The sequence below is a fragment of the Chroicocephalus ridibundus genome, chromosome 16 (assembly GCF_963924245.1).
Source record: "Chroicocephalus ridibundus chromosome 16, bChrRid1.1, whole genome shotgun sequence".
Classification (NCBI taxonomy): domain Eukaryota; kingdom Metazoa; phylum Chordata; class Aves; order Charadriiformes; family Laridae; genus Chroicocephalus; species Chroicocephalus ridibundus.
The window spans coordinates 6,508,645-6,522,836 of record NC_086299.1 but is presented as its reverse complement, the minus strand read 5'-3'; the positions used below and the strand labels follow the sequence as shown (position 1 = coordinate 6,522,836).

Genomic DNA, 14,192 nt, shown 5'->3' with positions numbered 1-14,192 from the left:
AGCATAACTGGTATGAATACATGAGAAATAAGCATCCTTTGTTTAGGATGACTGGTATCAGGATGTAAATCATCCCCAGGAAGCCTGTCACCACCTTTGCATAGCTTCTTTCTTTGTAGATTTTGTTTGCATGTATCATAATCAGTGGATCACTGCCAAAGGCAGATTGCTGCTTTAGGTGCAGATGCGTATGTATAAATCTAAGGTAGTTTATCTAATTGTGATACCCTCAAGAGTGTACCTTTTCAGAATCTTTACTTACACAGATGATATTGAAAAAAACTGCTGGAAATAATAGATTTAAGTATTTCCAGCACTGTACGAGTGAACAGAAGAAGGCAGTAGCTCTTCATTTCTGCAGCAAAGCTGTGCTTATAAATTATCCTCCTTGGAATACAGAAGATACAGACATTCTGTATGCCATTAAAATGACAGCTGAATCCATTGTGTACTGCTCCCCTCCAGGCAAAGGTTATAGGAAGCTGTTTTGTTGTTGGGAAAGAAAAAAAAACCCCAACAACCAAACACAAAAAACGAAGCCTAATGAGGACCTGAGAAAAGGAAAAGAGCATAAAATTTACAGGTGTACTGATGTGGAGAGAAAAAACAGGTGTTGTGGTTTTTGTTGGTGGTTTGTTTTTTTTTTTCCCAAAGTATGTTGTTTTTTTTTTTTTATGGTATTTGTAAAGTGCTCAATGACTTAGCTTTCCTGAAGATTCTTAGATTCTTATATATGAATACCTTGGGAAGAAAATTAAGTCAAGGATTGCAAGAGCTGAAAAGGCAATTAGAGGTCGGCTTTTTGAATGGGACTTATAAAGGCTATAACATAGGAACTATACACAAGCATTTTTCATTCATACTTCGTGTGTGTGTGTACTTCATAATAGGGTCATCTATTATACGGAAGTTCAAAAAGGAAAAAGTACACGGGTTGGTTGGAGATCACTGTGGGATTCAGTGGCTATATACAGTAAGAACATTTATCAGTAATTTGGTTGGTTCAATTAATACCAGTCCTATTAAAAATCTGTCTGTAGGCTTTGTGTGTGTAAAAGTACATTGAAATAAACTGTGCAGATAATCCCTGAAATGTCTGTAGAGCTAGCTTTTTTCATATCTTCTTCAATACTCTGAAAATACTGAGCTTCTTAAAGCAAATCCTTCTGCAGTGGGCTCTTGTATGGTACAATGTGTATTTCAAAATAGGCTTGAGTTGAGCTGCTGTGAAATCACCAGGGATTCTTAAACTCTGTGGTTTAGGTCTTCCTTCTTGCTAATGTCCCTCAACTCCTAAAAGCCTGTCCCATTCTAAAAGCCAAGGGACCAGGATGACACACTTCTGGATTTCTGTCCAACAGAAGCATTTTCTGCAGCAGCAGCAGCAGCATTCCTTCTAGGAATTTTTTTCCTTGACTTATTTCAAATAAGGCCTACAGAAATACCATGTTAGGAAGCTTTGAGTCTATTACTTCAATCTTATTACTCCTGTGCACTGCGGCAACTTTGTGAATACTCAGATTCACGGATTAAGTTGAGCATCGGCAAACTCATTAATTATAATCCTAAATGTCAAGTTAGCTAAGAGTTTGATTTTTATTTCCTGTAGGTATTATCAACCCAAAGAATCCTAAGGAAGCACCAAAGTCCTTCAGCTTTGACTACTCTTATTGGTCCCACACATCGGTAAGTTCTCTTACAAGAAAACCAAATTATTTTTTTTGTTGACTGGTTTGATTTAACTGTGTTCTCTTCTTCTGATCATGCCATCCCTGTCAGATGTTTCTGCATGGTCTCGCCCTCATTCATGTTGAAAGCTTGACATTGGATGTTGTCTTTTCCTGTTTGGGGGAGAGCAGAAAGCTAAGCTCCTGGAGTTCGATAACAAGTTGTGGATGTTTGAAAGATTGCTTAAAATATTCTCCAACAACTTTCTGTTCTTAATATTTTAAGGATGCTCTTAGAGCAGTTTTGCTCTTAGACAAGTGAAAGTTGCTCAAGGAGAGATGTGGTCTGGGTTTCTGTCGTGGTTTGGGCCGAACTGGCCACAGAAATGAATGACAGATGCCCTCCCCACCTCTCCCTTCAGGGAGAGAAGGATGAGAGAGAAAGAGACTTACGAGTTTAAATGAAACTAAACTACTTTAATGAAAGTATTAATAGTAAAATACTAAGAAGAAAAGCTAATAATATTAATAAGAAAATAATGAAATATATTCCCTTGAATGAAAAGGGAATGAAAAGGAACTGTGTCCAGTTCTGGGCTCCCTGGTTCAAGAGGGACGGGGAACTGCTGGAAAGGGTGCAGCGGAGGGCTACAAAGATGATTAGGGGACTGGAACACCTCTCTTATGAGGAAAGGCTGAGGGATTTGGGTCTCTTCAGTCTGGAAAAAAGACGTCTGAGGGGTGACCTTATCAACACTTATAAATACTTAAAGGGTGGGTGTCAGGAGGATGGGGCCAGGCTCTTTTCAGTGGTGCCCGGTGACAGGACAAGAGGCAATGGGCACAAACTTGAACATAGGAAGTTCCACCTAAACATGAGGAGGAACTTCTTCACCCTGAGGGTGGCAGAGCCCTGGCACAGGCTGCCCAGAGAGGTGGTGGAGTCTCCAACTCTGGAGACATTCAAAACCCACCTGGACATGTTCCTGTGTAACCTGCTCTAGGTGACCCTGCTCTGGCAGGGGGGTTGGACTAGATGATCTCCAGAGGTCCCTTCCAACCCTATGATTCTATGAGAAGAGTTCCCTTGACGTATCTGGAAAAGCCACAATAGTGATCCATGTGTCCGATAGCTGCAAAAGCAATAAAGTCTCATGTGGCCCCTCTGCCCCACCCTCCTGTGAATTGGTGCTGAGCTCTCCCTGACTTCCAGTAATTGTTCTACAGCAGAACTGTGGTGTTCTGCCATCTACCCCTCCCCGGCCTTATTTTCTCCAGAGATACAGAAAAAAGGGATTATGCATTACTCTAAGGTTAATTTTAGTAACTTGGATGGTGCAAATAAGACTTAATATTTCTGATTAAATCTGTGGCCACCAAGATTATTTTCACAATGAAAACCTTGGATTCATGCAGCTGTTTTACTGAATTTTCCAGAGCAGCCATGCAAGTAGGTTACAGGATCAGTCAAAGGAACATTATCAACATAATTCCTGAAAACAACCAGATAAATACCATCAAGGAAAAGAAGTGGTCTGCTGAAATCTTCAGCCCAACATTGGAATGTTAGCACAGCTAAATTTGTCCTGATTTCAGGAGCAAGTAATGTTAAAATCCAACATTTCAGGAAGAGAGAGAATGCTAGATTAAGAATAATAGTCACGTACAATGTAGTGAGATACTGCTACAAAATCAAGTTTCAGTGGTATGTTATGTGTGCAGTCTCTTCTGGTTTGTGCAATATGAAACATCTGCATAGATAATCAATAGTATGATAATTTTTTCAAGTATATTTACCAAGGACTTTCCTAAATCATCAAGAGAGGACATCAGAAAAAAGTGCACATACACTGAATCCAGATTTCTGTCAGTATTTTTGTACCATGCCAAGAGCTGCATCTTGGATTGCCTCTCATGACTGGTTGTTGGAGTCTGATCAGTACAGTGCCTGAAATGCACTACTTAAGAAATGGAGAATTAATTTCTTCAAGTCATGAAGTTTTGTTTTGAACAGGTTCTGTATTTGCCTTGAGATCTGGCAAGTGTATTCTTTTTGACATCTTTAACTTGTGATTTATTTTTTTTCATTACATGTGTAGCGGTGCTTCTTTTCAAAATGTAACAAAGTTTTCAGTTGAGTGTTTGAAACTGATAACTCGCTGTTGTCCTCATACAGATTTCTATTGCTGAATGCATCTGTCAGTAGAGTTTTTGTTTATCACTGGGTCCTTGACCTGTTCAGCTACTTGCTAATTTGAAATATTTCTTGACGTAGGGATTTTGTAGTCATCAGTGAGGTGGTAAATAGAAACCTGGATTAGATTAGACAGTGGAATCAGACAGCTACAAGGAAAACTTGGTTAATAATTTGTTTACACTCTTTTAACCTTAAAAAAACACAACAAAATAAACCTAAGCAACTTTTGCTTCTCTTTTCCCCCTGCTGCCCTTCAGAGCCCTTGTTGAGACCAGCCTTTGTGGATTTTTGTAGCTGCCAGTTCTTTATTCATTTGTATCGACTCTCTGAACTCTTTCTCCCCTCGCTTCCCTGCTCCGAAACACTCCAGATCTCGTTTGTCAGTGATCTTGCACAAAACTTTTCCAGTAGTGTAACACTGTTCACAGAACAGAATTGGCTGGTTTTCTTTGTGCGGAGTATTTCCCCTTGCGGTCCTGCAAGGGCTGTCATCGTCATTCTCCAGCTGGTGCTGCCTTGGGAAAAAGCTGTGTGTAAAAATGTACTACGTTTGCCTCTTCCTAAGGGATTGACCCTCAAAATAGAAGTAGAAAAAAACCTGCTGTTTTATGAAATGTTACTTGAATGATAGGATAAGACTGTATTTATTCTGTTTTCATGTCTTTTCAGCCTGAAGATCCCTGCTTTGCATCTCAGAGCCGTGTGTACAATGATATTGGGAAGGAGATGTTGCTGCATGCCTTTGAGGGCTACAATGTATGCATTTTTGCCTATGGACAAACTGGAGCTGGAAAATCCTACACAATGATGGGCAAGCAGGAGGAGAGCCAAGCAGGCATAATCCCCCAGGTAGAGCAGAACCCAGAAAAGGGAGTTGTTTTTTACAGCATGTGCAGACACACACTTGCGGATATGCTCTTTTTATATAGTAGTAACAGTTAACAGAGAATCACAGCTTACTTCTGAAGTGAGAGAAATCTACTGGGGAAAAAGAGCATTATAAGTAATTTTCCCTCTGTTGCTTTTTTTAAGTTGTACTATACACTCTGTATATTTTTTCCTACATCCTATTTCTCTACTTCCCCAACAGACTAGTAAATCTAGATGTCTTGTTTTCTCTGACTTTAGCTAGGACAGCACTTAAGCACTTTGTGTTCAGGAGGAATTCAAAAGGTGGTATTACTGACGAACATGCCAGAAAATTTTTGTGGAAACAAGTTTCCCAAAGCTAAAAACTGAATAATATATCTTGGTAAGAAATTAAGCGTATCAGAATATCGGGGAAAAAATATTTAGGGCAACCGAGCACAGCCCAGTGCTACATTCCCCCTGAAATTTGAAGAAGTTGAGATATCCCTATGAGCAGTTTTGGCTGGCAACAATTTATGCCGTCATCGTGAATTTAGCATTCTGTAGCTGTTGGTTGTGTGGCACTTGCTCCAAGTCCAGGCCTTCCTCAGTGTGTAGGCGCTGACAGTGGACCAAGTTTCTTGGAAGACAGTGCGTTCCTCCATTCCCAAAATAGAAATCTGAGGTTGGGTTTCAGTTTTAATAAATAAATATGCTGAACAGCTTGAGTCCTCATTCTGCTGCTGGTTTGCAGTAGATATTGGCCCTGTGCCACAGGTGTGAAATAGATGACACAGAGCGTTGTTCTCTGTTAATGGCATGGGTATATGTGCTGAAATAGGTTGCAAGTGCTCTGGTGTTTAACTTAAAATAATGTTGAAAGAGCTAATGTGATGAAGAACAGAATTGTTATATGTAAGCATTTTGTTTTTAATACAGTAATATAAAGTGATAGTGTAACAGGTCAAATGAGTTGAAAATCCATGACAACACTTTTGTGCTGAAATTTTTTGTTATAATCTTGATATTCCTGTTTGCTCTTCTGAAACCTCAGATACGTACAAATTAAACGTTGCTCTAAAAAACCCCAACTTAATAATGTTCTTGTAGATTTAATAATGCTCCTGTTATCTCCTACGGTTATAAAACAAAATAACTTCCCTCCAATTTCACTGGGAGGCCTTCTCATAAAGGTACAAAATGAATTATCTGTTCAGGGAGACCTTGTTGAATCTGTTCTCTTTCTTGTCACACACACAAAAGATACAGCACAGTCATGTTCCCAGTAATATAGGTTGTTGACATTAAATTCTTACGTGCAGGCAAAATTCCCTGTCTGCCAGTCCCTAGGGTGAAACTTTATGATACTTTAACCACGTGTTGACTGAATACTTCAGAGTGTTTACTTCAAAATTATCTGTATTCTTCATAATCTGTTTATTTTCCATACAGTTGCTTGTAGATATCTGTTCCAGAAACCTCTTTTTACTCTTATTCCTCTCTGTGCCCATGCTTTGTAATCTCCAAATACGTATCCATGGCTTGCCCACTGTTCGTTTCTTCTTCCTTTATTACCTTAATTTTAGGCCTCTCATTTCAGTTGCTGGTAGACAAGCACCCTTGAAGCAGTAGACTGCTGATAGTTTAAGTATCCTTCATATGAAGATACTGTTAACAAACTTTGAAATAATTGCTGCCTATTGATTGAAATCTGAACCTGGAACTTCAGCAAACCAAATAAAGAAACTATTGTTTTAATGAGACTAGGAGAGGATTAAGGATTTTAATCCTTCCTTTCTAAAATTATTACTTCCAATTTCAGTTACTATGGGCTTTTTCTAATTTTATAGTACGGAAAAATAATATTGGTTAAACCTAGAACCATTGCTGAGATACTGTATAAAATAAGGTTGGATGATAGCGATGTGGAATTGAGATTAAGTGTCTTCCCAGTGAGGCTGTATGTGGTCGATGTAATAGGTTCTTTTTCTTCCCCTTCCCTTGCTCAAAAGCCAACTTAATGACACGTCATAGTCATTACTTGTCACTACTCAGTAAAGACTAATTTCTGACTCGGGTTTAATCTCTTTCCAGCTGTGTGAAGAACTGTTTGAGAAAATCAATGACAACAGCAATGAAGAAATGTCATATTCTGTAGAGGTGAGTTTAGTGAGGGATCAAAGAATATCTGTGTGCTGGACATCAAACTGAGCTTAGGTGCTGCGTTAGTGATGTTGCAGTAAGATGCTCATTCTCGATTTTTTTTTTTTTTTAAAGCTTTTTGTCTTTTCTCTATTTCATGTTTGAGGCAAAAGTAAATAAAACCTTTCTGTGACTTTTTTTTCCCCCACCAGAAAATTAGTATACCTTTACCTCTGTAGCAATTCTGAAAGAAATGATGGGCTGAAAAACCTAAAGAGGCTTTTACAGATTTTATTTTATTTTTGACTGCTGGATGGAAGACTACCTGTTTCTTGTCAGTTACTGTAGTCATAATTTATACCCTGTTTCTCTACAGGACTTGTCTAGAATAGCTTAGTCATGCAGCCTTCCCTGACCTCTGTTAGTAGGGGTGATTTACATAAAAAATTGTTCAAGCCATGCATATATAAGAAATTTGTCAGTACTTAATTTTTCTGAATTATTATCCTTACTTAGGTTGGTTTGTGTTTAGAAAGTGGTTTTCATGTGCTCTCATGTTACACCATTTCTTTTTTTTGTCTTGTCTCCCTGCCCTGCCCTGCTCCAAAATAAAAATAAAAGCAGTCGCTTTGCAGAAACAGTATTTTCTTTTTTCACTGTTTTTTTTCCCCTCAAGCACAGGAGTATTGTGTTTAGGATTTGTCAATGAGAAGATTCCCAAATTTTCATGATTTTTTTTTTCTATTTTGTACTTATTTATGATTCCAGTTTTGTCTCCAAGCATAGATTCGTGCATGTGAGAGAGATAGAAATAGTCTCTCTTATAATGGAAATGCAAAAGAATTGAACATCTCACAAATAAGCAGTGAATGGAGACAGCCAGTCAGAAATAGTGATGGAAATGTATAAATAGTGTTTTGGATATAGAATTAATTTTTCTGAATTGCACTTATACAAAAAGAGATCTTCAGTCTCTAAATTTCTAAAACTGCTGCTTATATCTGTAATATTTCCACAGAATGAAAGTGAATAACTTACTGTCTCTCTTAATATTTAATATCTTGACTGCTGCAGCTGCTAAGTACCTGTTGGACTGGGATAAGCCTTGTGCCATGAGAAACGTAAAAATTAAACAATACATTTAAAAATAATCTTAGCTTTATAATTTATTTCAGAGGGTGCAGATTTAAGATTACTGTAGTTTGAATAATTGTACTGATGACTTGGGAATATAGCAGAAAGTGGGTACAGCTTAGAATCGAAAGTTGCTTCTCCATAAAAAGAAATTATTTTTTTCCCTTCTTAAGTTTACTTTGGAGGTTCATAAGAGAGATTTCTTGTAAGCAGATTCCTTTTACCATCTGTCTTGTTTGCCTCTTTAGATAGTTTTGCTGCTGTGCCATATTAAAGCTGTTAAGATGATTGTGAACTCAAGTGTATAATTTTTAATTAAACACCAATGTTTTTTGAAATGATCGAGGGATCTATACGCGGATGCAAGGCCTGCAGCTTGTGTTGGAGATCTGATGCGTGAGACTAGAGACTCTTCTTCCCTCTGCCACTGTCTCAAGCTGTTATGTGAACTGACACCCACCTACAGCTTTCCTGTAGTGGACTGGGGGAGTTTCTGCCAGTGGCACTCTGAAATGCTGCAGAGCTGCTTGCAGAGGAAGCCATAAGAAACACTAAATTGTCCATGCAAATTCCTGTTTTCAGGTGAGTTACATGGAGATTTACTGTGAGAGAGTCAGAGACTTGTTGAACCCGAAGAACAAAGGGAATTTGCGGGTGCGAGAACATCCTCTGCTTGGACCATATGTGGAAGATCTGTCCAAATTAGCAGTCACATCTTATACGGACATTGCAGACCTCATGGATGCTGGGAACAAAGCCAGGTTAGTGATGGTAGCGCATTATATATTTTTATCTCTGTGGGGATATATGGCATATAGCAGCAAATTTAAGACATCTCCTGTGATGCATTAGCACTTTTTAAAAAACTCATGCCACATGAGGATTATTGTTGAAATATACACAGATCAATGCTGTTAAAAGGCTGAAATTGATTTGTGTGCTGAAACAGTGCTGCAAATCGCTGTATAGCAATTGTAAAGCCTTGAGATTAAGTATTTAAATAATTATACTGGCTTTTAGTTCTGCCTTTGTTGTGTACTATATCACTATATTGGTATAAATAAACACATGAACACAGTCTCCTCTTTCATTCATTAAAGTGGTCAGGACTAAAGTTGGCTTCTAGCTTTAGGTTCTGGTTCATTAGCAGCTGTTCTCATGTCAGCTGTAGGCTCCATTTGACAATGTGTGGGAAAGACTGACATAAATGCTGCTTGTGTTTTCTTGGGTGTTTGAGAGTAAGGTAGATCACTGAGTATACAGATTGAGGAAGCGCTGTTTAAACTGTGGTGAAGAGGGGAGTAATTCAGGAGTGGAAAATCAAAGGGTTTGTTAATGGTATTCTGTGTGGCTTGGTCTTGGTTACAGGGCAGAACAACAACTGTGCATCCTCTTGGTCTCATCCCTCAACAGCTGCATTCAGCCATGCAGGTAGCTGTACTTGCAGCTCAGAGGCTACTGTTTTCTAAACGTGTCTATATCTGTTCATATTATAGGACTGTGGCAGCTACCAACATGAATGAAACCAGCAGCCGCTCTCATGCTGTGTTTACAATTGTCTTTACTCAGAAAAAACATGACACAGAAACTGATCTTTCCACAGAGAAGGTATGTTACTGATAAGCGGCTTTCTGACTGCTCTTTCACAAATCTTCCCCTGCAGTGACTTATTCTTATTGGCAGTAGAGAAAATAAGAATGAGCTGTTTTTTTCTGGTGTTTTGTTTAAGGGTGAACTTGCTGTATGCCTTGACAGAGCCCTCGTATTTCTTACGGGATTTTGTTTGAGAGCATCATCCTAGACACTTCTTATCCATAAGATAACAGCATTAAGCTAATTGCTTGTGAAAACTTTGACTGTGGTTTTAAGCATGCTACGGTGATATTTTTAGATAGTAGAGCTCTCATGCCATAGAATTCTTTGAAGTTTTGCTCTTACTGTAGTTCACCATGAATTAATTCTCGTTGTTAATGGGCATTCTCTCTTCAGGTCAGCAAGATTAGCCTTGTGGATCTAGCTGGGAGTGAGCGAGCTGATTCAACTGGTGCCAAAGGAACCCGATTAAAGGTATTGGGCCATTGATATATGGGTAAAGAAAGGGAAGTGGGTGCACAAGCATCATACAAGCATCATGTGAAGTCTTTGCTTGACAAATAATAAGGAAAAGAAATGATTGCTATGATAAGTATGGAAAAAAGAGTTGCAAAACTTAAGATTTCCCCCCCACCCCCACCTGCCAGTCTACCGAGGTTCATGGTTGAACTTTAATTACTATATAATACTGGATTCTGTTTTCTCAGGAAGGAGCAAATATAAACAAGTCTCTCACAACTCTGGGCAAAGTGATTTCAGCATTGGCTGAAGTGGTAAGTACAGCATTTACGTACCTGCAACAACCTTTCCATAGCTCGTAAAACTGCGGTGGTGAAAACCATGGAGTCCAGCAGAATCATTCACTGCTCTTGGCCTGGCATTCTCAGCCAAATTAGCGGTGTGTATTTTGATAGATGAATGGTGTTGATAGCGCTCTGTGAATGTCATACAGGCTGGTAGTAACTTTATTTATTGATAGACTGAAGCATTGGTTTACTTAGCTGAGAAGAGGCCTTGCAGAAGAAGCCTGTGTAGAAGACATGTACATGTAGCAAGCTATTAGTTCTGCGGAGCAGTAATTTTTTTTTTTTTTTGAAAGAATAATTTTAGAAAACTAACTGCAGCTTTGGTGTTAAAAATTTTAGAAATACCAGTGTAATAATTTGATTATCACTGGCTTTTTTTGCAATGGCAAGACTTAATAATGTGTTGAGTTGAGTGAGCGTAATGTAGGTTTAGGAAAGTACTTTGTCTTTTATACTCAACTACTTTTTTAAAAAACAAACAAACGAACGAAACACAAGTAAATTATTGCTGTTCCTTTTAAAAGTGAATTCTCAGCAGCCTGGGCAGGTTGAGCATACTTAAGTGCTTTTTAGATTTTTTTTTTTTTTTTTTTTAAAATGAAAACTGTTCTCATTCATTGGGCTTTTCAAGAAAAGAAAATACTATCCAAGCAACAGGGAAATTTTATATAAAGCTCTGTTAAGAAACTCATCTTGTATCTTCTTCCTCTTTCTTTAATGCTTTCAACTTAGGATAACTGCACCAGCAAGGTATGGTGGTCTGAGTAGTAGTGGATGTTGTATTTTTTGCTTAAGTGCAAGATTTTATTCTCTTCACTTTGGAATCAAAGAGCAGGGATCTTTTATGTCGGATCTTTGAGAAATTCCTGTGACTATAAATTATAGTCATGAAGCCTGAGAATTATCAGTTCTAAAATATAAAAATGTTCTAAGATAGGGGATAAATTAATGAAAAGTGTACATTTAAGTATGTATTTAGGAATATTCTTTTACTACAGTCCTGCTCCTGATTTGGTGACTTACCTTGGGAATATTTACTTTTAGTATGGATAACTTTGCCTTTGTCTTCATGCTTGTTACCTCATATGAAGGATCGTAGATGATAGTCAATTCCAGTTTTCAACTTTAGCATCTGGTGCCTACCTGCCCATCGTACTTTTACTTGTCCATTGTAAGGTTACTCACCTTTGGCAAGGGACAACAGAACTATTGCAAGACTAACATTCACATTTTAAGCACCTTTTGAGTTTTAAGAGGAGTTTATCACAAATTATAATCAGGCATTCTACTGCAAAGCCATATCCTGTGTTAAATGTGTGGAATTAAACTTTTGGCATCTCTTGAAGTAAGATGTTTGCCTACTATTTGTTTAAGTAATGGATGACAAGAGATTCACATTCCGTTATAGAGCTTTAGTGGTTAATCATTATTTCTTTTAGACCAAGTAAAGCAGCTAGGGAAAGCCTTTACAATAAAATGTGGAGGGAAGTCTGCCAAAGGTGCAGAGAATGCCCTCTTCTCTTGTGTGGAGGATCTACATTTGTCACTCCAATTTTGGGACAAAGTACCTGCACACATGGGCACCTGTTTTGTGGCTTTGTTCTTTGGTTTGAGTAGTGTTTATGAAGTTTTTGTCTTTTTTTTTTTTTTAACGAAAATAAAACCACAAAAAAAATCCAAACCAGCTCCTTTCTATTTACACTTCTAATTTCAATGTCCAAATACTTTAATCTTTTCTGACCCCACGTTTCCTGATAACTGCTTACAGAAACATGGGAAGATTGGGTAGTTGTCCTTTCACTTGTGCACCTGCATCTCTGTAGCTGTGCAATCTCCTGTAATAGACTTTTGACTGCTCTAAAAAGCCATAACGTTTTTACCAAAGGAAAAGCGAATCTTCCGCTGAATGAGTAAACCTTACAGCTTAAATTCTCTTGGAATGGTGTTAGAACACAGAAATTAAATGTCAGGAAGATATTCCTCATACACAGAAAAACCTTTCTGATGGTAGTGCATCAGGGGAGTTCCCTGAACCGCTTATCTTTATCTGTTTAGATGTCTGAATATATTGCATGTTATCGGATATCAAACTCAGTAATTACTTGTGCAACTGAGGATGGACCACTTTTCTGTTTAGATAGCATATGGGTATGCTGTCATGGTTCTTTTAATAGTTATACTATGATTTTTGTGTCTTAAATATTAATTTTCCATTCGGTGTCTATTTTTCAGTATTGTGTTCTTTCTTTGTAGAGTAAAAAAAAGAAGAAGACAGACTTTATACCGTACAGGGATTCTGTACTAACGTGGCTTCTTCGAGAAAATCTAGGTATGGCTGATTGATTCTTGCTGAGTTTTCTGACTGATTTTAACTCACTCAAATTTGTATTGAGTATGAAATTAAATATTTTTAGTAGTCAGATCTGAGTCATGCAGTTCCACCTTTTGTTTAAGTTACAATTCTCTTTCCTATTATTTTTGTATGTTCCTTAGTAATGTAGAATATGGTTGAATTCTATAATTTATTGAAAATACTGATATTTAGTAGGTAACTATTGCCTAGATTGTGCACTGTAGTTTCATCTAAAATCTTGCCTGTTTGTTGTAGGTGGTAACTCCAGAACTGCAATGGTTGCTGCTTTGAGTCCAGCAGACATAAACTATGATGAAACTTTGAGCACTTTAAGGTACTTTCTTTTTATCGGAGATGGATATGGGTAGCTGTTAGCTCTCATGGCCACTTTCTGTCCTTCATACCTTTGGGTTATTGTACTTCGAGAAAATCTGTGGAGAAGAAGACTCTATATTGGCAAGAACTCAATTACCCTGAAAGAGGAAAACCAATCTATTGTATGTGAATAGGGAGCTAGGGATTTACTGCCCACTCCTAACTTGAAGAAACAAACTCCTCTTCTTGTGTTTGTTTGTTCTTCTCCAGTGTGGTCCCTAAAATTGAGCATATTAGTCAAGCTGAGACTTCAAAGCACTGAATAAAGAAAAAAACCATGTTGTCTGTTGTACGTATTAATCCATCTTGAATAGGACTTGTCTTTTTTGCAGCAGTATCTTGTATTAAATGTGAATTCAAATGCACGATTGAATATAATCCAGCGTTCTCTTCTGACATACAGCTGCAAGCTAAATGTCTCCTATATTGCTGCATTCCTGTTTCATTGTAAGGTTTCATTGTTTTGGTCTGGTTCCAGATATGCTGATCGTGCAAAACAGATTAAATGCAATGCTGTTATCAATGAGGATCCCAATGCCAAGCTGGTGCGTGAGCTGAAGGAGGAGGTGACAAGGCTTAAGGATCTCCTGCGTGCCCAAGGGCTGGGAGATATTATTGACAGTAAGTGGATTAAATAGACCTTACCGTCTTGAGGTTGGTCTCTCTTGCGGAGGAGGGAGAGCTGGGCCTGTGAGAGAATGGAATTTAAAACACAGAAGTTAAATGTAGGTGCTGATATTAATTTTGAACGTGGTTTCAGAAGTGGTAACCTCTTCTGTCTTTAAGCAACCCATCCTAGGATTGTCTGTAGCATTGACAGGTCACCTTCAAACTCTCAAGGAAGAACACGGAGACTGAGTTTCCCATTACTGTAGAAATGATTTTGTGAAATAGAATTACACGTTCAGGAGTTGCCCTGGTGAGTTATGGAGGGCTTTTTGTCTGGCTGCCAATAAAAAGAGGAGAACTGAAATATAGAAACTTAATTTCATACTGAGAAAGAAAGCATTTTTTTATTCCTCCTTAAAGGGTTTAGGTTATTAGTTGATACCTGGCTTCAGTGCCATCCTTGCTGA

General features: G+C 38.1%; 1 protein-coding gene across 11 annotated transcripts in view; it reads left to right on the top strand.

The window, feature by feature from the left end:
* KIF1B (kinesin family member 1B) overlaps positions 1-14,192 on the top strand; it is a 95,794-nt gene that overhangs the window by 20,205 nt on the left and 61,397 nt on the right. For 7 of the 11 annotated variants that reach the window (XM_063354187.1, XM_063354183.1, XM_063354181.1 and 4 more), the window contains exons 3-13: positions 1,610-1,686; positions 4,534-4,713; positions 6,808-6,873; positions 8,572-8,750; positions 9,486-9,597; positions 9,979-10,056; positions 10,290-10,355; positions 11,121-11,138; positions 12,642-12,717; positions 12,997-13,075; positions 13,595-13,737. In XM_063354187.1, coding sequence (XP_063210257.1) covers positions 1,610-1,686; positions 4,534-4,713; positions 6,808-6,873; positions 8,572-8,750; positions 9,486-9,597; positions 9,979-10,056; positions 10,290-10,355; positions 11,121-11,138; positions 12,642-12,717; positions 12,997-13,075; positions 13,595-13,737 — 1,074 coding nt within the window. The remainder of the gene's footprint in view (positions 1-1,609; positions 1,687-4,533; positions 4,714-6,807; positions 6,874-8,571; positions 8,751-9,485; positions 9,598-9,978; positions 10,057-10,289; positions 10,356-11,120; positions 11,139-12,641; positions 12,718-12,996; positions 13,076-13,594; positions 13,738-14,192) is intronic. The other 4 variants (XM_063354188.1, XM_063354184.1, XM_063354179.1 and 1 more) reach the window with 1 other exon arrangement.